This window comes from Rousettus aegyptiacus, unplaced genomic scaffold (genome assembly GCF_014176215.1).
Source record: "Rousettus aegyptiacus isolate mRouAeg1 unplaced genomic scaffold, mRouAeg1.p scaffold_m13_p_8, whole genome shotgun sequence".
Classification (NCBI taxonomy): domain Eukaryota; kingdom Metazoa; phylum Chordata; class Mammalia; order Chiroptera; family Pteropodidae; genus Rousettus; species Rousettus aegyptiacus.
In genome coordinates this window covers 109,010,726-109,033,630 of record NW_023416311.1, presented here as the reverse complement: position 1 = coordinate 109,033,630, position 22,905 = coordinate 109,010,726, and the positions used below count along the sequence as shown (strand labels likewise).

The 22,905-nt window shown below is 54.5% G+C and overlaps 1 protein-coding gene across 4 annotated transcripts; it reads left to right on the top strand.

The window, feature by feature from the left end:
• The first annotated feature begins 63 nt into the window (after nucleotides 1-63).
• MTRR (5-methyltetrahydrofolate-homocysteine methyltransferase reductase) lies at nucleotides 64-22,594 on the top strand. 4 transcript variants are annotated; one of them, XM_016130149.2, is made up of 15 exons: nucleotides 64-133; nucleotides 1,627-1,794; nucleotides 3,295-3,448; nucleotides 4,443-4,560; nucleotides 6,871-7,246; nucleotides 9,875-9,994; nucleotides 11,461-11,614; nucleotides 12,443-12,531; nucleotides 15,442-15,622; nucleotides 17,469-17,511; nucleotides 17,997-18,165; nucleotides 18,992-19,110; nucleotides 20,093-20,185; nucleotides 20,273-20,449; nucleotides 21,232-22,594. In XM_016130149.2, the coding sequence occupies exons 1-15, from the start codon at nucleotides 71-73 to the stop codon at nucleotides 21,374-21,376; spliced, it is 2,169 nt and encodes a 722-aa protein (XP_015985635.2). In that variant the 5' UTR covers nucleotides 64-70; the 3' UTR covers nucleotides 21,377-22,594. The 4 variants fall into 4 exon arrangements, with proteins under 4 accessions (XP_015985635.2, XP_015985634.2, XP_036081655.1 ...); XM_016130148.2 differs by having other exon boundaries at nucleotides 9,872-9,994; XM_036225761.1 differs by lacking the exon at nucleotides 64-133 and adding an exon at nucleotides 492-1,010 and having other exon boundaries at nucleotides 9,872-9,994.
• Nucleotides 22,595-22,905: the final 311 nt, after the last annotated feature.

Genomic DNA, 22,905 nt, shown 5'->3' with positions numbered 1-22,905 from the left:
GGGGGCGCCCGGGCGGCCGCGCGCGCAGAGTCCGCATGCGCGGCTGCTGACGGCCGGGCACGGTGTGCGCATGCGCGGGACGCGCGCCGCGGTGTCTGCCCTGTGCACCGGTCCTGCGGCTGCGCTCCTGGAGGTGAGCGCTCGCGGTCGCCGTTCCTCAGACTGGGCCGCGTCCAGCACGGGCTGGAGTGGGCAGCAGCCCCGTGCGCGCAGGGCACCGGCCTCGGCGCCGTCCCCGCGCTGCTCCCCGGCCGGCCTGGCGCGCGGGTCGCTCAGGGGCAGAGGACGAGCTGGGCCGGGCACATGCGCCGCGGGTCCCGCAGGTCGCCTCACCCTCCGCTGTCGGCGTCTCGGTTCTCAACTCTTGGGGCTGGGGTGACGGGCACACGGGGACGCAGGGAAACGCGGCAGTCGGGCAGGCGCCCCCGGGGGCTCGGGACTGTGCGCACCGCGCACCCAGCCGGAGTGGGGTGCTGCCCCGCCGCTCCTCCGCCCGGCCTCGCCCCGCGGGTGTCGGGGACCCGCCCCTGGGAAACGGGGAGCAGCACCGCTTTCTAAGGTGGCTGCAGGACGCGGGGGCGCGTGCCCTGAAGCGCCTGGACCTCCGCGTGGCTCCCAGGAAGTGCCCAGGTCGTTGGCTACAGTAATAAGCGGCGGCATTTCCTGGGCACTTTGACAGTTCTCAGCCCTAAACACGTGATGGCTTTGAATACCTCGTTTGAGTGTTTAGTTTTTCAGTTAATTTATTGGTACCTTGCTGTGTGCCAGGCGCTGTTAAGTTCTGTAAGCCTATTCATGGTTAGGATCATGTTTCCTGACATGATTTCTATCTTTTAATTTAATTGTTGCCTAAATTTCCTTAGGTGTAACTGGCCAGAGGAGCATAAAACTTGGTGGTTCATTCACCAAAAGCCAAGATTTCGATTTGGGTTTCAGTTTAAATCTTTTCCTACAAATGAACTAGTAAAACGCTTGAGAGGATTAGAAATATTTTCTCTATATATACACACGTAAGTATATATACACATACAGGGACATATATATTTGATGTTGAATTAAATAATGAAACTGCTTCGATTAAGTTTAGTGCTGTGATTTCTCTATTTAGCATTAGAATCAAGTATGAAATAAGAATCCTACAATGTTAATGGCATATTTACTTTTGCCTTTTTTAAAAGAGCCAGCAAAGAAGCATCTTTGACTTACTGAGCACTGCTGTGTCTCAGCCTGGGCTCAGGTGCTTTGTACCTGTCGCTCCCGGTCTGTAGGCATCGCTTTCCCCAGTTTAGGGGTGAGGGTGCTGAGGCACAGCTCTGCTGGGGAGCTTGGCCTATGGTTCCACGGCTGTGAGTGACCCGCCCTGGAGTCAAGCCCGAGTGGTCTGGCCCCTGAATGGTTTCTGAGCCGTGGAACAAGCGCTTCGTTTCTCCCTGGTTTGATGAAGTCTCTCTCTCTCTCTCTTTAAAGACTCCTTGAGAATGAATGCTCACAGATTCAGAGAAGTCTCTTTCACGTTACGTGTGGATGTGATCGGAGTCTTTTTTTTTTTTTTTTAATGAGAGAATCAATACCTGCAGGTTGTTATTTCATTAAAAAGTGCACCCCTTTGCCTTTTCTGTGTTTCAGTGTGACTGTGCCGGCTACTGTAGCACGTGCCTTGAAGTGATGCAGAGGTTTTTGTTACTCTATGCCACGCAGCAGGGGCAGGCCAAGGCCATAGCCGAGGAAATTTGTGAGAAGGCAGTTGCACATGGCTTTTCTGCAGATCTTCACTGCATGAGTGAATCGGATAAGGTAAGGGGTGTTAAACACTCAGAAACTTATTTTATCAACTGTTGTAAGATTCCGGTCAGCTTTCCTTTTTTTTTTTTTTTTTTTTTTTTACATATAAGTGTCCATTGGGATTAGACTGGACAGTCTCAAAAACCGAAACTTGTAACTAGTCAACGACGTGGAGGGGCGGTCTTCGCCTTGTTCGTATCCCCATTTGTATCACCGCAAAGTCCTCGCCATTCATGTGAGAGTCCCCCAGGTGAAGGAGCACTCCCTTCCCTTGCGAAATAGAGTTTCCAGCAGAGGTGTGGCGTTCCGGAGAAGACTCGGCTTGCTTAGGGCAGGGCTCCGTGCTTATACAGTCCTTACACAGTCCGTCTCCGCGGAAATCCCTGCCTTAGGATGCGTACGATCTCGGCAGGCGTCTGTGCTTCTTGCAGTCGGTCTGGTGGAGACCTCCGGAGTACACTGTGGTATACGATTCAGGCCATGGCCACTGGCGGGGCCTGTCTGTCATACAAGCACAGGATGTTGCGCTGGCCACGTGGCCCTGCAGCTCAGGTCAGTGCTAGCACGCTCTCACTCAATTTCAGCACCTCCGCTGGCCTTTCCCACATATCCAGTTCCCTAAACTAGACTGTCAGCCGCACAGGTGCATGATAAACTCAGCTCATAGGAGGAGAATCACCCAGTTCCTTCATGCAGCGCTGACTCCCGAAGTAGTCACCCACCCAGCAGGGAGCACCCTGAGGACCCGGCCGATCGGCTGCTCCGTGATTCTGCAGTAACTTCCCAGGAAGCTTACACTGCGGGCGCCTCATGATGGAATACGGTCTGAGTCTGTTACTACAAACCAAAGCTAGGCCATCATATAATCGCCCTGCTCTGGCCCCTCGGGTCCCCTCAGCACCTGGGTCAGCAGCTGCTTGAATGTGAGGCGAGTAGTTACAGCTTCAGTACCGAGTCAGGCACTTCGTTCGCTCTCCCCGGCCGACTGGTTTCTCCAGCAGTTACTCCTCATCCGAGTTAAACGGATAGCTCGCACTTCCTAGATCACGGGCCCCTTTCCAGGGGAAGTGGCGTTGACAGACGGCCCTCTGAATTGCCCGGTAAAAAGTTAGCTCAAATCCTTAGCTGTTACATCAGCTTGAAAACTAAAGTGAACTCCTTTGAGCCGAATTCAGTGATATTTGTGAGCAGTATTGCTGCAGACGCTAACAGACAGCGAAGTGTTCTATTCGAAATATTTAAACTTAGATGCAATTAGAATCAAGAAGCTCGATTTGCAAGACTTGGGAACACCGATGAGCTCAGTTTACACTGATGGCGTTCCCGGCTCTCGAGCCCGAGGGGCCGGTCGCCAGGTTCCCCGACGGCCGAGGGCGGCCAGCACATCGCAGGGCGACGGCGCGTGTGCCCCTCCCCCGTGCCGTTGGGCCACACACAGCACCGACGCCCGCGTCAGGCCACGGGAGACCGCGCGGAGTGCCCCACGCCAGCACCGCACGCTCTGTTTTTCAGTACGATCTGAAAACCGAAACGGCGCCCCTCGTGGTGGTGGTCTCGACCACGGGCACCGGAGACCCGCCGGACACAGCCCGCAGGTTCGTGAAGCGCATTCAGGACAAGTCGCTGCCGCCTGATTTCTTTGCTCACCTGCGATATGGTTTATTAGGTACGTACTGTATTTTTTAGTTCTTGCTATGTTCTGTATCTTTCAAAACCATGATATATGATCGTATAGGTTTTGTCCTTTTTGGTTTTTTATTTACATACATGTGTGATATATGAATTAAGTGATGTCCTTTGTCGTGCGAATGCTTCCCCGGCACCTCAGCCGCCCCCGGCAGGGCCCCCGAGCAGCATTCAGAGCGTCGGTGCCAGCCAGGCCTCCCCCCACCCCTGCCGAACAGTTCCTGAAGGGGCACCCCTGCCTGCCGGTCTATGTTTTGGATTTTTTAAAAAGTCCCCAGTGGAATCTGACATCTTCCCTGAGTTATGCTCCCCTGGACGGTGGTTTACGCTCCTGGCCTCATGTTGGGATCGGCTGGAGCCACTGTCATTGCGCCCCGTCCCCGGGCCCACCCCCAGGGACTGTCCTGAGGTAGGGCCCCAGTATCAGTGGTCTCGAAAGCTCCAGTTTAGGGAACTCTGGCCTGGGCCCCCGTGAGGTACAGACTAAAGCGTTAAGGTTAGGATGAGAAGGACCAGCTCAGCAGGGTTATGACACCAGATGGAATTCAGGGCCCGTCTTCCTGGCTCCTGATCTCCGTTGTTCATCTTTGAGAGTCATTTTGCGGGGAGAGGGTACCCAGCAAGGACGGGTTGTGCAGATAAGCGACTGATCAGAAATTCGAGATTGTGACCCTGGCCAAGGTCTGTTGTGTATAACATATTCCAGAGAATGTTTTGGAGTACCCATTTTTTAAAATTTAAGTTAACTGATCAAAAAGTATTTATTTTGTTTCAATATGTCTGGTATTTTTACACTGTAAAATAGAAGAAAATTATGTTTACTATTACTCAAGAAAAACACAAGGTGACGTGCAGCCGTACACCATCTCCTGTCCGCCAGTGAGAGCACGAATGGCATGTTTTAGTTGTTTCTCTGTCTGTACGCTGTTTAAACGTGAAGCGTGCCGTGCACCGACAGCCTGTCTGGGCTCTAGGTCTGGGGGACTCGGAGTACACCTACTTCTGTAACGGGGGGAAGGTGATCGACAGACGGCTCCAGGAGCTGGGTGCCCGGCGTTTCTATGACACTGGACATGCGGATGACTGCGTGGGGTAAGAGCCTTGCACTTGTCTCTGTCACGCCCAGTGGGCGCTGTCAGTCCGTCGGGGACCTCAGCGAGCCTCTCACAGGTATTGCCTTCGGATCGAGCCTGAAACTTTTACCCAGAAAGTCAGATTTTGGTTTTGTTAGCATTTTTAGCTCTCGGACCTAAGACAGCCAGCCAGGGCTTGATTTGCCTGTTCTGCTGAGTTGTTTTTAGAAGTGCCTCATCCTTCTCAGAGTTCTGCTGATGGACGAACTTGGCGAAGGCGCCCAGTACAGTTCCGTGAAGTGTAACTGTCTCAACACGCGTCGGTGTTTGTGAACGTGAACGCTGACTTTCGGAACCCCGATAACGCGTGCGTGCGCCTCCCTCGGCTGTGACAGCGAGGGACTGGACGGGGTCCTCTTGCAGGGAGGCGCCCGGCGCGCCCTACGCACTGACAGAGACCCAGGCGAGGGCCCTTCGTTAGCCCGCCTGACAGAAACGCAAACTTTATTTTTATTACTTTTATTCTTTCTCGTTTTCACAACACAGCATTTCACCCGACGTGCCGCCTTTCAGATCCTCTCGCCGTGTTTACACAGAGGTGTTACCGATCTCATCCTGCAACTTACTGGCACTTAGTCTCTAGCCATTCCAGCCCGGTCACAGCACACACACTTGGCTTTTCTCCACCAGGTGCATCAAACAAATTCTCACGAGGCCCGCGTCCATGAATAATGACAGTCGGCGAATGTCCAGCTCTTCCGCACGCCGCCCCTTGCTCGCGTGAGGGGGACCCTTCTCGTCCCTCAGCTCCCCTTCGTGGCTGCGTCATCCGGCGTTTTCTGCAGCCGTGGTGCTGGGGCTCTTTCCCATGTCCCCAGCACACGTGTTCTTGATGGCGACAAAGCTCTGCCACATTTCTGCGCATGTTACCAATTTTGTCACTTTTCATTAGGCTTTTTTCTTTTTTTCCAGAACCTATTGGCATTAAGTGTTCATTGTCTTTTGTGAGCTGTTTAATTGCTGGCTCCTTACCTAATCCATTAATTCTGTTACTCTGTCCATGTTTTACTTCAAAAGCTTTCACTTTCCCTCTACGTTTGTTGGATTGGATGTTAAAATTTTTTAAGGTTTATTTCAGCAGCCTACATCTCTCAAATTTTCAACCTAACTACCTTACTTGAATTTTCCCTTTTCTAAAATTGAAAATATTTTTAAGAAGACATCCTGGCTTAACGTGCCACCACACTGAGGGGGTATGGCGGTGCACACGTGTCCGGTTCCAGGGTCAGGGGCACTAACGCGGCCGTCCCCGGGGACCAGGGCCACATCCAGTAAGTGCGCAGTGATCGGGCTCACTCCGATTGAGTCTCGTCTTCAGCTCTGAGTTGTGGGAACGGCTTTTCGATGTACCTTTCATTCATTATCAAACCCATAATTTTATGTGCCCACTTTTCCAAAGTCTCCCAAGGGACAGATGTCCTATAACCAGACTTCGACTGCACACTGTGTGAGCACCTAATGGGTGCAGAGAAGCAAGAGCCAAAGTCCTAACGCAGAGGTCTGAGCGCCTCCTTTTGACAGCGGCTTAGCTTCAGGAAGTGGGATTTAATTGGCGCCTCCTGTGAGTTGTGATTAAAAATGACATGTCATTCCACGGGCCAGATGCGGTCTTTCTTGGCCATTCGCTCTACTTGGAATGTCTCTCTCCAGGGGCCGAGGGGATTTCCCATGGGCCGACACAGTTTACACGGACCGAGGCCAGCTTTGGTCAGCCTCCCTGCGAATTTTCCACAAAAATTGTTCAGAACCGATAGAAAGTTTGAACTGTTTACTCAGTCAAAAGAGTTAGCATTAATTCGGAGTGGTTTCTCGGTGATACTTTAGTACGTAGGAAAAATAGATGCAGTATTCGATTGGTGTAATTATCATCTGTGATATTATAGTAGACTTGGGTTTAGGGTAAATTTTGTTAGCCTCATCAGAATTTAGTGCACGTATTTAAAATTATAGCTTCGTAAAATAAAGATTACTGACTGTGTTTTAGGAAATTAGAAAAATCCGTCGCCTGATACTAAAATACCTTCCTTTCTGCGCCTTGATTGCTCATGTTTTTCACAGCTCAGCGCTAATGAGCTCAGAACGAAGCTCTGCTTTTTAGCGCAGCCGTTCACAAGTAGTTTCTGCGCCGTGGATGGTCTCGACGTTTGGCGTTTCCGGCAGTTGCGTAGCCGCCTTCCACGTGAACCGGCGCCGCATTGCCCGTCGTGCACGTGCACGCGGGGGACTGAGGCGTCCGTTTCCTTTTTCCTGGTTCATTTCGACCACGCAGGTTAGAGCTCGTGGTTGAGCCGTGGATCGCCGGGCTCTGGGCTGCCCTCGAGAAGCTGTTCGCGCCACGCGGAGAAGGAGAGATGAGCGCGGCTCTCACAGCGGCGCCTGGAGCCCCCGGGGCGACGGACCCAGCGGGACCGGAGGTCCTCCACGTGGAATCCCAAGTCGCACAGCTCCGATTGGAGGATCCAGGGAGAAAGGGTCCCGAGGCTTCGGAGGAAAATGTCGCGAGCAGCGCCCAGTCGAGGGCGGTGCCTGCGGACGCCGGGCCCTCGCTCACCCGTTCCGTGCCCCCGCTTGCCCAGGCCGCTTTGAGCGTGCCCGCTTCGCCGCCGGACTACTTACAGGTGCATCTGCAGGAGCCCGCTGGCCAGGTAAGCAGCCTCGCTTCCTGCTCCGCGCCGTTGCCTTACCGTGGGCGTGGGTGGTGGTTTCTTAATCATTATAGCACCAGAGGTCAACAGTCTGCGGGCCGCTGGCCAGATGTGTTCCACCACCTGTTTTGTAAATAAAGTTTTATCGGAACACAGCCGTGCTCGTCCGTTCGCACGCCGTCTGGCTGCCCCGCAGGCCCGTAGAGAGCTGCGTAGCGACCACGGCCTGCCCCCCGCGTCAGAGAAGTGCTTGTTCATTACGTTGCTTCTGTCGTCAAAGAGGTATGGGGAAGAGCCCGTTTCTCCTTTATTTCAGGGAATTAACTTCCTGGTGTCTCGTTTTTGATGAGCTGTTTAATTGCTGGGCACGTTTTTTGAGACAGTCAGGCTGTCAGCAGCTGGGGCAGCGCGGCTGGGCAGCTGGTGGCTCAGTCCCGTCCCCGGGGCCCGTCTGGGGAATCGGGGTGGGGGGTGCCCCCGAGACCTGCCCCTTGTCCCGTAGAGGTTTAAGGGCGGCACTGCTGTCTGCCGTTCCTCGCGTGGTGAGCAGAGGCTGCTGGTAAATTCGGCTGGGCCCTCCCCGCTGTGCTAGCCCTTGCCCCACGAATCCAGCCTGGGGTCGTGCCAGCTGCCGGGTGGCCACAGGAGTGGCCCGGGCCCCGGGACTGCACTTGCTGCCTGCCCGTGGGCCTCACTCTGATGGCGCGGGGCACCCGCTTCAGCCGGCCCCTGTCAGCCAGTCCCTGACGTGTTCGGTGCCCCCCCCCCCCCGGGCCAGTGCACGTTAGGCCTCGGGAGGAGGACTGGGCACCACGAGTGCAGCGTCCGGCGTGGCGGGACCCTCCCCCCCCGCGGCCCCTGGCCTTGGCGCCGTGTGGCGGGTGCTGCGGGGAGGTGGCCATGCCATCCGGTGGGCTTCGGCTCCGTGTGGCTTTTCCTGGCCCGGGCCGCTTCCCGGCGCCTTGTAACTCCAGCTCCGGTGCCGGCCAGGGCCCTGCCGGCCTCCCCGGCCACTCGGCGCGGGCGCTCGCTCGCCCCTCCCTCTCGTGGGCGTTTGTCAGCGTGTGCACTGTCACCTCCGGAGGCTCCTGCCAGGGGGCTGCAGCCCGTGTCCCGGAGCGTGTCCCACAGAGAAAGACCCTTTGCGCACGTTTACAGTCTGCCCTCCGTCAGCGCCGGCCCCGTGCAGCTCAGCCGCTGCCTGCATCCCTGTCCTGCAGTGTCCTCGGGCCGTAGTCCCTTGCCTGCCTGAGCTGGCCCAGCACATCCGCAGGCTTAACTCGTTACTGGCCCGGCAGCCGGGAGAGGCGATGGGGGCAGGTGTGGGCGTGGCAGTCCCGGCATTGTCTCGGGGCACAGCGGGGCCCCTCGCTCTTGATGGGAGGAGCGGCCACTTCTGCCAGCTCAGAAGATTCACAGGAGCGGGGTTCCAGATCCCAGCCCCGGGGTCACGCCCTACGGTCCTGCCTCAGCTGTCACGAGCCACGTCAGTCAGACCGTAGCTCTCTCTGCTTTCCGGCTGCAGAGGGTGAGGCCTCCCTGCAAGCTCTTGAGGACACCCTTGGCTTTCACACTGTTTGTGGATTACTCTCAGCTTTTTGGTTTGTTCACCCAAAGTATCGGTGAAGCGCTCCAGTTCTAGGGCGCTCTGGAGCCATGACATTGTCCTGAGTCGGGGCCAAGAGGCCAGGCCTCTGTAGTCATCGATTGGTCATCGGATGTGGGCTGCCTCTGAAGGAGGTGTGGCCGGGCAGGCACAGTAACTCAGCCATCCAAGAGCTGCGGGCCGAGGGGCGTGTCTCAGAGCCGCCCCTGTCACAACCGAGGCGCTCACCCCAGACTCCCTTCCCCACGCCAGGCCGTCGCCCCAGCTCTCCCGTACAGCCACGCAGCCCACGGTAACTGGCCAGTGTTTTTTTTTTAAGTGTAAGTTGCAGTTTTTCATAGCACTTAGGAACATCAGGTTGGGAAAGGCATGGGGGTAGTTAGTACAAAATTGGGTTTCTCCACAGTTTCCCAGGACCTGTGCTGTCTAATGCAGATGCCAGTAGCACATGTGGCCGATGAATTTTGAATGAATGAAAATAAAAGAAAATTAAGAATTCAGTTCTCTGGTCGGACGGTGCTCGGTCGGCGCCAGTGACTGGGGGCTGCTGCGCCGGCCGGGGCGGGTGCGGAACGTTACCCCGTCATGAGGGCTCTGTGGAATGGTACCGCCCACTAATCCGAGGGTTCTTGTGACCGTCCGTACAGACACCTTCCCACTTGAAATGCCTGCCCATTCCGTAGGGGCCGCCTTCCTGAGACACGCGTGCGTACTGTCGCCTTCTGTGTAGCTTACCCGCAAAGCTGTCAGACCCCAACGTGAAAATGCTGGAATCCGATGTTTTCAGGACGCGTCCCAGAAATTCCCACGTCCGATAGACAAGGAGTCTAAAACATGGATGAGCTTCTCTTCCGAAAGATTCAGAAGCATGTGTCGTAGCCACTTTCCTTGGGAAGGGACACTTAAATGGCCGGGTGTTTCCTAAAGTCTTACAGACCTCGCCGAGTCGCTCAGCGAAGCCCCGCTGCGTGTAATCGAAAATCGCGGTTAGTAACATTTCACCACATTTGTTTCTCGAGGAGGAGCGCCAAGAGTCCGTGCCCTCGGCGGATCCAGTTTTTCAAGTTCCCATTTCAAAGGCTGTTCAGCTGACTACGAATGACGCCGTGAAAACCACCCTCCTGATGGAACTGGACATTTCAGTAAGTTACAGAATTGTGTTGTCACGAGGTGCGGAGAGGCTGGCGCGGCCTGCTCGTCTGCACGCGCAGCGAGAGCGCGTCTCTGGCAGGACATCTGGCCTCCCGGTCTCGGCCCACCGTTCCTCTCCCCGTTCACACCTGTCTTCCGTTCACTCGCGGGGAGCGGAGGAGTGACTGGTGGGGGTTCCGCGCGCGAGAGCAGTGTGGCTGCCTCTCTCGTTCAGCCACGAAAGAACCATGGCATTGGGACAGCGTCCTCGGATGAGCTGTTGACCAGTGTCAGGCAGGTGCTTGGAAATGGGGCCCAGACTGGACGGTCACAGAAGAGCTCATTTCCCAGCGCGCTGGTCAGTACGCGCATTCCTTTGAGGACCTGCAAGAAATCGTGGACTGTCTTTCCTGAGAAATGCTCATCAACACCTGGCACACAGTCTCGGGGCACTGTGTGCCCCTCTCTGAACTCCATCCACGAGCCCCTCCCAGATCCTCCCAGATCCGGTGACCTCAGGTTAAGAAACTGATTGATAACCCTGAAACCTCAGTGGCTGAGGGCCCAGGGTCGTGTAGCTCAGCCCGTTATTTGGATGAGAGTTCTAAGAAGTTCAGTGAGTAGTGATTTGAGAAAAGTCAGGGCGCGTCAAGGCTATTTAGATGTACTTGAACTTCCTACTAGAAAAATAAATATGCTAGACATCCACACTAGATGGTTTTGCTTATATGCTATTGAGTAGTTTCATATTTCTTTTGAACATTTTAATAATCCATATGTTGTTTAATATTCTGTATACACCGAAACATTTTATTTTTCATTCTGCAGTTCAAGGCAAGGGCTGGCCCATTGGTGGGGTTCAGTCTGCCTCACTCACAGGCTGGGCACGTGAGTGTGGGCGGTCAGACGCCCCCAGCCCCGTGGTCTGCGCTCCGCTCCTGTCTGAATGGACGTGCTGTGGGAAGGGGCTCCTTCTCCAGCCGCTGTCTGTGTACGACCAACACCGAGCCAGACAGCATCGCGATCTGCTCATTCGGGAAAGGACAGGGTCCTCTCCCACCCCTGTTCGTCCCCAAAAGGAAGGCTTGACAAGGAAATCAGAAACCACTGCCGACAGGCTCGAGCGGTTTCTTACGTGTGTACGCGTGTGTGTGCTCATCAGAGCGATGTTTACGTGGATCACTCAAGCATAACCAGTGGGTCCCTGAGTCTCCAGGAGATGAGGAAGGGCTTAATGACCATTCTGTAGACTCAGCGACAAAGCAGAACTTCGCTAACTGTGGAAGTTCATTTTTAAAGCTGCTCCTAGTTAAAGTGCATTCATTTGGTTAGTTGAGCTTGTTAGTTTTTTGCAATTAGAACAATTCTCTTATCCATATGTTTAAATGGTCATAGACTAAAAACTATGATTTTGTTACTCACAACTAAAACTTTAATTCACGTGGGATTATTTTCTTTCTTGTTGGTCCTTCTCTAGAAAACAGATTTTTCCTATCAGCCCGGAGATGCCTTCAACATCATCTGTCCCAACAGTGACTCTGAGGTACAGAGTCTGCTCCAAAGACTGCAGCTCACAGACAAGAGGGAGCACCGTGTCCTCCTGGAGATTAAGGCAGACACCAAGAAGAGAGGTACGGCCCTGAGCTCCTGCTTCTTCTGCGTCCTGGGGCCGGCGGGTCGGAGGTGACCCGTGCCGGGGTGTCCTCTCCGCGGTCTCCCCGTCAGCTCCCGGGGGTCGGCCACGCACGTCAGCCCCGGAACAGGCAGTGACGGGCGCGGTTGGCTTTTTAACCATCGTGTCAGTGCACGAATGGGGCGAGGCGGTGCTGGGTTTTGCGGGGCGCGGCCATCCTCTTGGAGGAGCAGGCCGGTGGCTTGGGCTGATTTCGTTTGCTTTTGCAGTTAGCATTATTTTGTTTCTAAGTTCATGTTTTAGATGTCATACAATAAAAACGTCTTTATTTTATTTCTAAAAGGTTTTTTTCCTGTTATGTTTAGCATAGCATGTTATTGCTTGTTTAATATAAATATTTGCTTTTTCTATAATTAAAGGAAGTTATTTTTTCAGTTTTTTGCTTAGAACTTTGAATTTAAGTTCAGGTCATAAGTTCTTTATGAGAATCATGCACAGTGTTGATGGACCGCTGCCTTTTTGGCTTTTTGGCTTTTTGGTTTGGGATGATTTTCCATTCTTTTTGTTGGGCATACCTAGATTTGTTTGGTATGGCCCATATAACATGCTACTAAATTTACAATTCTATTTTTTGTGTGTAAGGTGAGTTTTTCTGCTGTATTTATTTTAAGGACATTTTTTTGACTGAATAAACATTGCCACAGATCATATTGCAATCTGGTAGCACTGTAACGTAAAGTATCACTGTTACTTGTGTTTTTAGGAGTACAAAACAGTTCATTCTTTGTTTTCTCTGTCACGAATGGTTTCCCGTCTACCTGAAAAGGAGCAGCCCTGCCCCAGCACATACCTCAGAAATGTTCTCTCCAGTTCATTCTTACCTGGTGCCTTGAAATACGAGCCGTTCCTAAAAAGGTACTTTTCTGTCTTTGGGTGACTGTTCACAACTATGCGGAGCTCTGTGTTGGACTTGTTAAATAGATCTGAATTTGCCTTCGAAGCATAGAAAATACGGCCTTCACAGCACGTTTTTGGAAATGGTTCCCGAGGGCGTGTGGTATCTTTATAATTGTCATAGACACGCATTTTTATGTTGTTTATACTGCAAATTCACATTTTCTGTTGAAATGAGATTTTCTCAGTAGATGTGAACTGGACGTGGCACGTTAAGCAGTGGTGAGCGTGACCCTAAACGACCCTGTGCTGTCCAGCCGCACCTGACACTTCCTAGTGGGTGACAGGAAGCTCAGGGGCGTGGAGGCCTCCCCTCCTGCTTGCCACCTGTTCACGTCGCTAGGCTCCTTTTGTGTAAAACCACGTGATTGTCACGTCAGAATGCTTCGGGAGACATTTTGGTGGGTCGTATTGGTGTTAAGATGAACTTAGGAACGCAGTAATCCACCTGATGTCAGTACTGTGCCAGGAGCAGTATTAAGAAAGACAACTCGTAACTGATTTCTTCTGACCATGTCTCTCGAATGGATATTGATGGGTAGAACTTTGCAGCCTGCGCTTTGCCAAACTGGTGTAGCCAGTGAGCATACATAGTGCTATAATTAGGCCACCTCTGCAGTGCAGGCTTTATTCTGATTTATCGTGTTTGTTGCATTTGTCACCTTTGTGAAGCAAACTTTAGAGAGAGGCTCAGTCCTCAACAGAATATGAACAAATTTGAAATTGACTTTGATGAGACCTCCTTGATTAAATTCAATAACTTCACAGTTTTAGTTCAGTTCTACCATTTTTAAAAATTTCATAAAACATAGATATTAAAATATTTTTTTCCTACTACAAAGGTAATAGGGTCATTGTAAAAATTCCAGACACAAAAGTAACTCAAGAAATAAAAGCCCTTTATAATAAACCTTCAGAGTTAATGCTGAAATTCTGTTCTGTAGAAAGTGTCCTATTCTGCAATGCGCCTTTTTTACTTAAAATTAATAGTTTGTATATCCCAACGTGGAATCTGTTGGAGATATTTTTAAGATGCTGAGTGTGCTATGATTAAATTATTGATTTAATTATTGCTGATTGTTTCCAGTGTTTCACAATTTAAAAACTGAGGTGAACATTTTTGCACTAAATCCATTTTTGTACACCTGTTTGAAGTATTTTTTTAAACAGATTTCTTGGAGCAGCATTGCTAATTTAACAATACTTGAATATTAAATTTTAGTAATGTTTGTCATCAGTTTTTATATACAAACAGTGCAATATTTCCTATTTTAGTACCATAAGGTTTCTATAATTCTGAAGTGAAAAAAATGAAGGATTTACAATTGCCACCATTTCACTATAACTTAGGAAATTTTATTGACTTGAGAAATAATGCAGTGTTATTGGTAAACTTCTCTTACCAGAAACCATGTAGTGTGGATGTTCATTCATCCTGCTGCCCTTCCCGAGTGCTTGTCCTGTGTCCGGCCTTGTGTCTGGCACCTTGAGCAAGCCATGTTGAGCAGGGTTCCCCCGCCCCTGGGCCGTGGACCAGTACCAGCCCGGGGCCTCTGAGGATCAGGCTGCACAGCAGGAGCTGAGCAGCGGGGCAGTGAGTGAGGCCGCGTCTGCGTCTGCGTCTGCGTCTGCGTCTGCGTCTGCAGCCGCTCCCCCTGCTCCCCGGAGCCAGCGTCACCGCCTCGGCTCCACCTCTGATTGTCAGGTGCCTGAGGCTCATAGGTGCACCAGCCTCTGGTGCCACAAAGGCTGGGGGCCGCTGCTGGGGAGTGTTCCTCTCCCGGTGGCGGCAGGCAAGGGCCCTTAGCTAAGCCGATGGGACCCGTGACCCGCCAGAGCAGCGCTCTCGGCTGCGCGGCAGAGGGGCCAGGACACGGGGTCTGAGCCGCGGAGTGGAGGGTGGCGGCACCCGTGAGCATTCAGGTGTTCGAGGCAGGTGACTCGCTGCAGCGCTGTGATCCTGAAGAACTGTGAGTGTGACGAGCCGTGTGTGTCGCAGAGTGGCTAAGCCTGGAATCGCAGTGAGACCCAGAATGGTTAGGAGCAAGTTGGGTCTTTTGTCCAGGAGTTTGGACTTGGTTCAGCCTTTGAGACTTGGGGTTCGGAGCCGGGTTTTGCTCTGTTTGGTCACATTCTCCTTCCCCTACAATGGCTCTGAGGTGACTGGGGGTCCGTGCCCAGGAGGGTTCTTCCTGCTCTGCCCCCCCCCCCCACATCTCTCAGGCTCCTGTCACATAGCCACAGCTCCCTGCACCCGTATCGCACGGCACGTGGCCCCCAGGAGCCAGGCCTCCGTGTGACCGTGCCCTCGTTTCCCGTGGCCACCTGCCCCTCAGGCTGGCGTCCTGGGGAGCCCTGCCGCCCCGCGTGGGCCCGGCAGGGTTGCCAGCCCATCACACACGAGTCACCCCTGGACCCGTGTGGCTCTCGCTGTGACCCCGGCAGGCCAGGTAGGTGTCATCGTGCCCCCAGTGTGTCGGCCGCACAGCGCCTGCCACATTCAGCAGTTGTCACATGAGTGGTGACGTCTAGGTTGTAATCGGCCATGACAGGAAGAGCAAGAGGCTGAGCTGTGGGACACCGTGGCCATTCGTACTCAGGGACACCTGACGTGGACTTCGAGCTCAGCCTTGTGACTGACGAGATGGGCGAGGGGGGGTCGGGAAGGCGACAGGAACGGAACGAGAAGCGGGGCTCCCTAACGGGGACAGGGACGCAGTGGCCCAGGGGACGCGCTCTTCCCGAGCACACCGAGTGGCACCCACTTTCTCGTGGCCGATGGGGCATCTCCCCGGGGGTCTAAGGGACACTCAGCAGCCGTGACCGTGACCGCGGACCGGGTCACCGAGCCGCCCCCGTCTCCGGCCACAGGTGCTGCTGCGGGCCCTGGCGGACTGCGCGGGCGACCCGGCGGAGAGGCGGCGGCTGCAGGAGCTGAGCAGCAGCCAGGGCGCCGCCGACTACAGCCGCTTCGTGCGCGGCGCGGGGGCCAGCCTGCCGGACCTGCTGCTGGCCTTCCCGTCCTGCCGGCCCCCGCTCGGCCTCCTGCTCGGTGAGTGGCCCTCGCGGCCCCTGGGGGGTGGGGGGGGCGTTTGTCGCGCGGGTACCGACCGCCCTTCGAACTCTGCGGTTTGTCTGCAGCCCGGTGGCGGCCGAACTGCCTTCTGCAAGGCAGAGCCCTCGCCCGCGCCGTTTTCCTCCTGCCGCCGTCACAGCCATAACCCTTTTCTGGCTCAGCGTTCAGCCTTTTTCTTATTTTACTATTTTTTTCAGAAAGCATTTAGTCAAATCTCATCTAAAAATGGCCTTCCCGAGGAAAAAAATGCTTTTTTTTTCAAAGATCGTGACCACCGGGTTTCATAGACGGCGGCCGGCGAAGGGTGCGTTTGCGGGCAGGAAGCGGGTGTCGCTGCCCGGGCACGTCCAGGTTTAGGCTTCAGGAGCGAAAGGGGGCGCCTCATGTGCCCACACAGGGGCCTTCCTCGGGGTGCTGCAGGCCCCGCTGGGGGACCCGCCACAGAATATCCAAGGGCCAGTCCGTCCCGTTCCTGTGTCTGGCTCTTGGGTTCTCAGACTCAGCAGAAGGGCGCGTGGGGTCCTCCCTGGGGGACAGTGTCCGGGCGGGTGCTCCCGGGGAGGCCCAGGGAGGGATTGTAAACCTCCCTGATCTCTCGTAGTGATGAACAGTAAAGCACTCAAGGTTTGTGTTGGTCTCAGGCGACAGCGAACATGGGTTGTGCTTTTTACTGTCCGGCCTGCAAGGTCCGTCTTGGCGCGCACACTGCCGGGCCCCGCCTCCGTTTGCGCCGCGGCATTCCGCCCCCCTCCTCGGGAGGGCAGGACAGCGTCTGCGGGGGGCTGCTCTCCCTGCGCCCGCGCGAACATTCCCGCCTCCCGCGGGGTCTCCAGGCGCCGGCAAGGGCTTGGGGTGACTGACACTCGGGCCACGCGCAGGGAAGTCACAGGAAGTCAAGTGAAGTGCTCGTGTATAAGAATGTTTGAATTCTTTCATGGATTTTGTCACCTTTTAAAAACTTTTTTAGTATTTATTACATAGTTATATAAAAAATGTTAATAAAGGCATTGAGACATAAAAATGTAAATTTTCCACTTTTTAAGACAAATTAATAGATCTAAAACTTAATGTTAAGTTGAGCCATTTATGAAAATTTTTTGTTTATTAAAACTAAGCCATTTTAGAAAGGTCTTTACACATGTTTGCTGAATAACTCACAGATAGGACATTGAAAATGTTTGTTTTTGCACATACGACACTGAGAAGTCGCAGAGCCTGTGACCGAGCAGTCAGCCAGGTCCTCCGGTGCCGAGTCCTCGCCGTCTTCAAAAGAGCACCTCTGTGTCTTGAATCCACTGAGTTCCTATAATTTGATTTTAAAATGTCCATTACCATATGCTTCATTTTTGGGTTACTGTTGTATAACTAGAAGAAGGAAAAATGTTTCGAGCCTCAGTATTTCCCATAATTCTTAAAATAGTGATCCTTAACCTTTGGGGGGGTCATAGTTTTTCAAATCTGAACAATCTCCCCAGAAAACTGTTGCTTGCGTGTGCACACACGCATGCACACGCACACAGAAAATCGAACAGGTTCCTAGACCCTGAAGCCCACACGTGCAGCCTGTTCTTAGTGACCTCTGGTTTAAGACACCAGCCTTTGGATGGAGATACTGATTTCAGATGAAGAACATGCAGTATGTCTGCTTAGGAGTTGGAAAAATTTACTCAGTAATATTTTACTTAGACACAGTGAATTCACGTGAATTCAGAGTATGATTTAAAACATTATTTTGAATATTCTAAATAAAACAGGAATTATTTTACCTCTTACATAATTTATTGTCAGTAGCAGTGAATTAATAATGGCTTCTTTTTTCTAGAACATCTTCCTAAGCTCCAGCCCAGACCGTATTCATGCGCAAGGTAGTGATTTTTATTACTTAATATATAGCATCTTTCTCCCAAAATGTTATGAAATTCTGCCTTCCATTTGCTTAGTAGCTACAAATCCATGCCGTGAAAACCTACCCAGTTAGTGGAGGACACGGCAGCCGTGGCGGGGGTGAAGCGGGCCGGCCCAGGACCCCGTCCCCTGGGAGCCGGAGAGCGGGGGTCCTCGGTGGCCCCCGTGCTCCGGAGCGCGTGCCCGCTGGGGGCGGAGTCTCCAGGCCCCGCCCCTGCTGCCCCTTCCTGGCGCGCCGGCGCCTTCGCTGGGTGGCGGCGGGGATGGGGGGAGAGGGGCAGTTTGTGTGACTCTTACCTAGTCCTGGCTGCAAACACGACATTGGAAACTTTCCTGGAAGATGCCACAAAGTGGGGGCGGCGGGGAGCAGCGGGGCGGGAAGGGCGCCCTGTGCCTCGCAGGGGCCCTGCGATGTAACCGCCGTGCGTCTCCCGTGTCCCTGCAGCTCCGGTCTGTGTCGCCCCGGGAGGCTGCGCTTCGTCTTCACCGTCGTGGAGGCGTCGGGCGGCGCCCCGGCGGCCCCGCGCCGAGGCCTGTGCACCGGCTGGCTGGCCGCCTTGGCCGAGCCGCTGCTTCAGGCCGCCCCGCGCGCGGCGCAGGCCAGCGGGGTGCAGGCAAGTGCAGGGCGCGCCTCGTCTGACCTGCATGGTGCCGGGCGGTGCTACATCCGTTTGGGAAGTATAGGGTCGCCAACAGCAGCCCGCCGCGTCGGGTGATGGTGCCCATTGCTTACGTCTCCCAGGAGGCCACGTGCCACACTGGCAGGGGCCCGAACCCGCCGCCAGGGGCAGGGTGGCCCGCCCCTCGGGCTTGGGTCCCAGGTGAGGGAGGCTGGGGGCGCAGAGCCTGCGCGCAGCCGTGAGGGAGCCCGACGCAGGCGCCTCTGCGGCCAGCGGCCCGGGGTTCGCCGCAGCCCAGACCCGATACTGTCGTGGCTCCACGCGGCCCCCAGGACCGGAGCACGCTCGTTAGCAGGCGCCGGCCATAACCCCGTGTCCTGTCTTGCTTCGCCTTGCGGGACTTCCGTTGCCCGCCGTCCTAGAGACGTGTTTGTCATGGCTTTGTGCCTTTGCACCCTCTTCGAGGTTCCATCCTGCACGTCTCTCTGCGTTTCCCTGTCGCGGCTGTATGGGCTGCGTCCTCGGGAGCAGGTCTTATTCATGGGACTAGAAGGACAACTGGATCATATCGAGCCAGTGTTCCACCTTAGAAAGACATGCCTGTCATTTTTAAAACACCACTGCTTTGGGTGAAAACCAAAAATTCGCCAGAGGGACTAGCCTGCTCTCTGTGCTGACAGCCATGTCCAGTTTCCCGATCGAACACTGCTTAGTGCTGTGTGAGTGAGGCCGCTTCGATTTCTTCAGCGGAGGCCACCGTGGGTCTGCGCTCGCGTCCGGGGTGTCTTTCACGCTAACGACCGTCGTTCTGATATTCCAGATATCCATCTCTCCTCGCGCAGCACATTCCTTCCACTTGCCGGAGGACCCGTCGGTGCCCGTGGTCATGGTGGGCCCGGGAGCCGGCATCGCGCCCTTCATTGGCTTCCTGGAGCACAGGTACGGGCTGGGGCTGGCCCGCGGGCGGCGGGGACACGGCGCAGCCTTTCCGTGCCCCCGTGGGTTCTGGGGCCGTGGACTTCGGTCGTAAGACTTTTATTTTAAAAAGTGATTATCGAGTGCGCGATAGCACAACAGACTTTACCCCCACGGGAGACGTGAGTCCGGTGTCTCCCCGAGCGTCCGCGTGGCGCCGGAGCCCCGTGTGCTGTGGCGCTCCCCAGCTGCGCCGTAGCTGGTCGCGCACGTAGCTGGGGACGGATTTCAAGCGCAGCCTCTTGGCGTTGTGATGGTCGGGCTGCGCCACCTGCCCCTTAAGTCGGTAGAAACGGTGGCAGCACATCCAGTTATAGCGAAAGTTTCGAGTATCGGAAACGTTTAACAGAATGATGTTAACAGACCCAGCTCTGTTTCGGAACTGAACTATTTGATAGACAGTAAATAAAATCGCGTTTCTCTCCTGTTGGAGCAGCAGCGAGCAGCTCTCCGGTGCCGCGCCCGGACAGCAGCGTGCTGGCCTGCGCCCTTCGCCGCTCGTTGCTTCGCCCGGTTTTCCTCGGGAAGGCAGGCGCGATGGCAGACCGGGGACTCGGCTGTGTGGGGGCGCACCTGTCACTTCTGCCTTTGCAAGCCTGGGACCACTCTTCCATGTTATTAACCGAGAATTAGTTTTATTCATAAAACTGCCTTTAATATTCAATGTAGACGTTAGTGTCGGCCTCACAGTGTGACACCGAATTGTCCTTGTTGCAGGGTGTCGCGTAAGCTCACAGGTGTCTGTGGCTCAGACGCGCAGGCCGCGTCGTGTCCGCGGGGTGGCCGAGCTCCCCGGGGTGGAGCACAGTGCCCAGTGCGGACCCTGCCGGGGCAGAGGGGGCGGGCGCAGGCCCCTCGGGGCGTGCCGGAGGCATCGCTGGCCGAAGAGACACTGGCGGCCCAGATGTCTCAGGTTCGTTCACATCTCGTCTCGTTTTTCACTCAGAGAGAAGCTCCGGGAACAGCAGCCAGACGCTCGCTTCGGGGCGACGTGGCTGTTCTTCGGCTGCCGCCATCGGGACCGGGATTACTTGTTCAGGTATCAGTGGGGCTGGGGCGCTGGGCGCGGCCGTCGCCGAGTGGCCCTCGGCCGCACACTCAGCGCCCGTGACGTGTGCGGTCGCAGGGACGAGCTCAGACGCTTCCAGGAGCGCGGCACCCTCACTCGCCTGACGGTCTGCTTCTCACGGGAGCCCCCGGCCGGCGAGGCCCCGGCCAAGTACGTGCAGGATGGCATGCGGCGGCACGGCGCGGCGCTGGCCCGGCTGCTGCTGCGCGAGGGCGGCTGCGTGTGCGTGTGCGGGTGAGTGCCCGCGGGGGCGCCCGCGACCTCGGGCCGCATGTGCGGGGGTGGGGGGGGCAGTGCCCGCGGGGGCGCCCGCGACCTCGGGCCGCATGTGCGGGGGTCGGGGGGGGGGTGAGTGCCCGCGGGGGCGCCCGCGACCTCGGGCCACGTGTGCGGGGGTCAGGGGGATGAGTGCCCGCGGGGGCGCCCGCGACCTCGGGCCGCGTGTGCGGGGGTCGGGGGGGGGGGAGTGCCCGCGGGGGGCGCCCGCGACCTCGGGCCGCGTGTGCAGGGGTGGGGGGGGGTGAGCGCCCGCGGGGGGCGCCCGCGACCTCAGGCCACGAGCACATGTGCGGGGACGTGGCCGCCGGCGCAGGCGAGCAGGGGCGAGAGGCGGATCCCTCACCACGGGGACAGAAGCCGAGTTCCGGGGCGGCTCGGACACGGCCTGCAGGCCGGCAGAGGTCGGGGAGCGGGCGCTGGACGGCGCGTCCGGCCGTGCTCCGTGCCACGGAAGTTCGTTCTGCGTCCCCACCCGCACGCCCGGGGGCCGTGCAGGCTTACGCGCGGGACGCAGCTCATAGCCCTGAGGAACAGCCGCCCCACCCGTGCTGATTTGAATTTTTGCTGAGGGCCTGGTGCTGGGGTGGCTGGGCCGCCTGTTGGGACACTCCCCAGAGGAATGGGGGAGGCCTGAGGTGTAGTGGCAGTGGACTCGGTGAGAATTAGATTTGCGACTTAAAGAGGATTTGGTCGAAGTCCATTTCTTAAGCATGGGTGCAATATTTCTTTTTTTCTAGAGATGCTAAGAATATGGCGAAGGATGTAAATGATGCCCTCTTGGAAATAATAAGCCAGGAGGCTGGGGTTGATAAACTCGAAGCAATGAAAACGTTGGCTGCCTTAAAAGAAGAAGCGCGCTACCTTCAGGATATCTGGGCGTAAAATCAGAAAAAGAGAATTAATTTATTTTTGCCCGGGCCGCCCCTCCCTGAACCGCCCGGGGCTGCAGGCCCTGAGCTGGGGGCAGCCTCACTCTTACGCCAGCCCCTCCAGGGGCCACCTCTGCGTCCCGGGGACCTCACCAAGACCGCAGCCGGGTCGCGGGACATCAGGGCGTGTGGAGGCTTCTCAGTCCTGGGCTGGGCGCCTGTCAACCCAGGCAGAGTGAAACCTGTGAACTCATGTTGCCAGTTTCTAATAATGTTAAAAAAAAAAAATTATTCTTATATGAAATATACCATAAAGAATATTCATATTTATGTATTAAAATTACACATGTATAGCATATCTGTTTATGTAACTTTATCAAATGGTTAATTATTACCAAAACTATTTTTCTGATAAAAAATATTTTAAGGTAATGCTTATAGGGATTTTTTTTTTTTTTATGATGGTAGAAATGTGGAATATATTTTGAAATTCCATTTGTGCGTAGGATTTACTTATCACAGTTGCGTTTAGCAGCACTGTTCCAGGATTTAGGGGAATTTGCATTCACTTCACAGCTGTGAACAAGCTTTTAGTAAAGCTACATGGCTTTTCTCTCCCCTGCCCCCCTCCCCACCCCCCAGTCTTTTCATTTCTCCTTTTGGCACATTTTTTAGTTTTTCCATGTAATTTATCTTACCTCCATGATAATACTCAAACTGTATTCTAGGCTTAAAATGCCTAATTAAATTAATATTCTTGTATTTTTAAATTCCTCCTATGGTCTGAATACTTCTATCCCCCAAATCCATATGTGCAAATCCCCCCCCCCACACCCATTTGATGGCGTCAGGAGGCGGGGCCTTCGGGCGGTGATTAGGTCTTGGCTGTGGAGCTCTTGCTCCTCCTGCCCTGTGAGGACACAGGGAGCGGCTGCCCGCAGACCCCAAGAGGCCATCACCGGACCGGCCTGGCCTCGGCACCCCCGCCTCCAGAGACGGGAGAGATGAGTTTCCGACCTGTCACAGCGACTGAAAGGACTAAGACAGTTCTCAGTGACAAATTCTCTTAACGTTATCAAAACAAAAGAAAATGTAAGACGGTTTGATAACTTTTCTGCTAGGCTCTAGTATATACGGGGTGTTTATTTGAATTTGGCATTTGAAAAATCTCTGCGTGTCAAAGGCTTCTGATCTTTTTGAAAAATAAAAATCTGAAGGAAATATAATCTCACAGTTTGGTAAGGCTTCGTGGCTGTTTATCACATTGTCCTCGAATCTCATAGTTCGTATGTTTTTACAATAGAGACATCTAAAAAAAAAAGGCACAAGAAGACAGACAGACCAGGCATGCTGATTTCTGAATATTCAACTTTTTTAACTTCCCTTTTAGATACACAAAACTAAAGCTGAGTTTTATTGTAAATATTAGAGTATAAGCCAAGAATAAGCATGCTGCGCATTCATAAAAGATGTCTTATTCTCTCCAACAGGATATGACGAACCTAGCTTTAAAAGCCCTGGAAACTTCCTAGGTTTCTGTGG

Coding starts and splice junctions, on each gene's coding strand:
- MTRR (XM_016130148.2), top strand. CDS start 71: ATGCGCGGGACGCGCGCCGCGGTGTCTGCCCTGTGCACCGGTCCTGCG. Junction 15,623..17,468: donor CCCGCTCGGCCTCCTGCTCG/GTGAGTGGCCCT, acceptor TCTTTTTTCTAG/AACATCTTCCTAAGCTCCAG. Junction 17,512..17,996: donor AGACCGTATTCATGCGCAAG/GTAGTGATTTTT, acceptor GTGTCCCTGCAG/CTCCGGTCTGTGTCGCCCCG.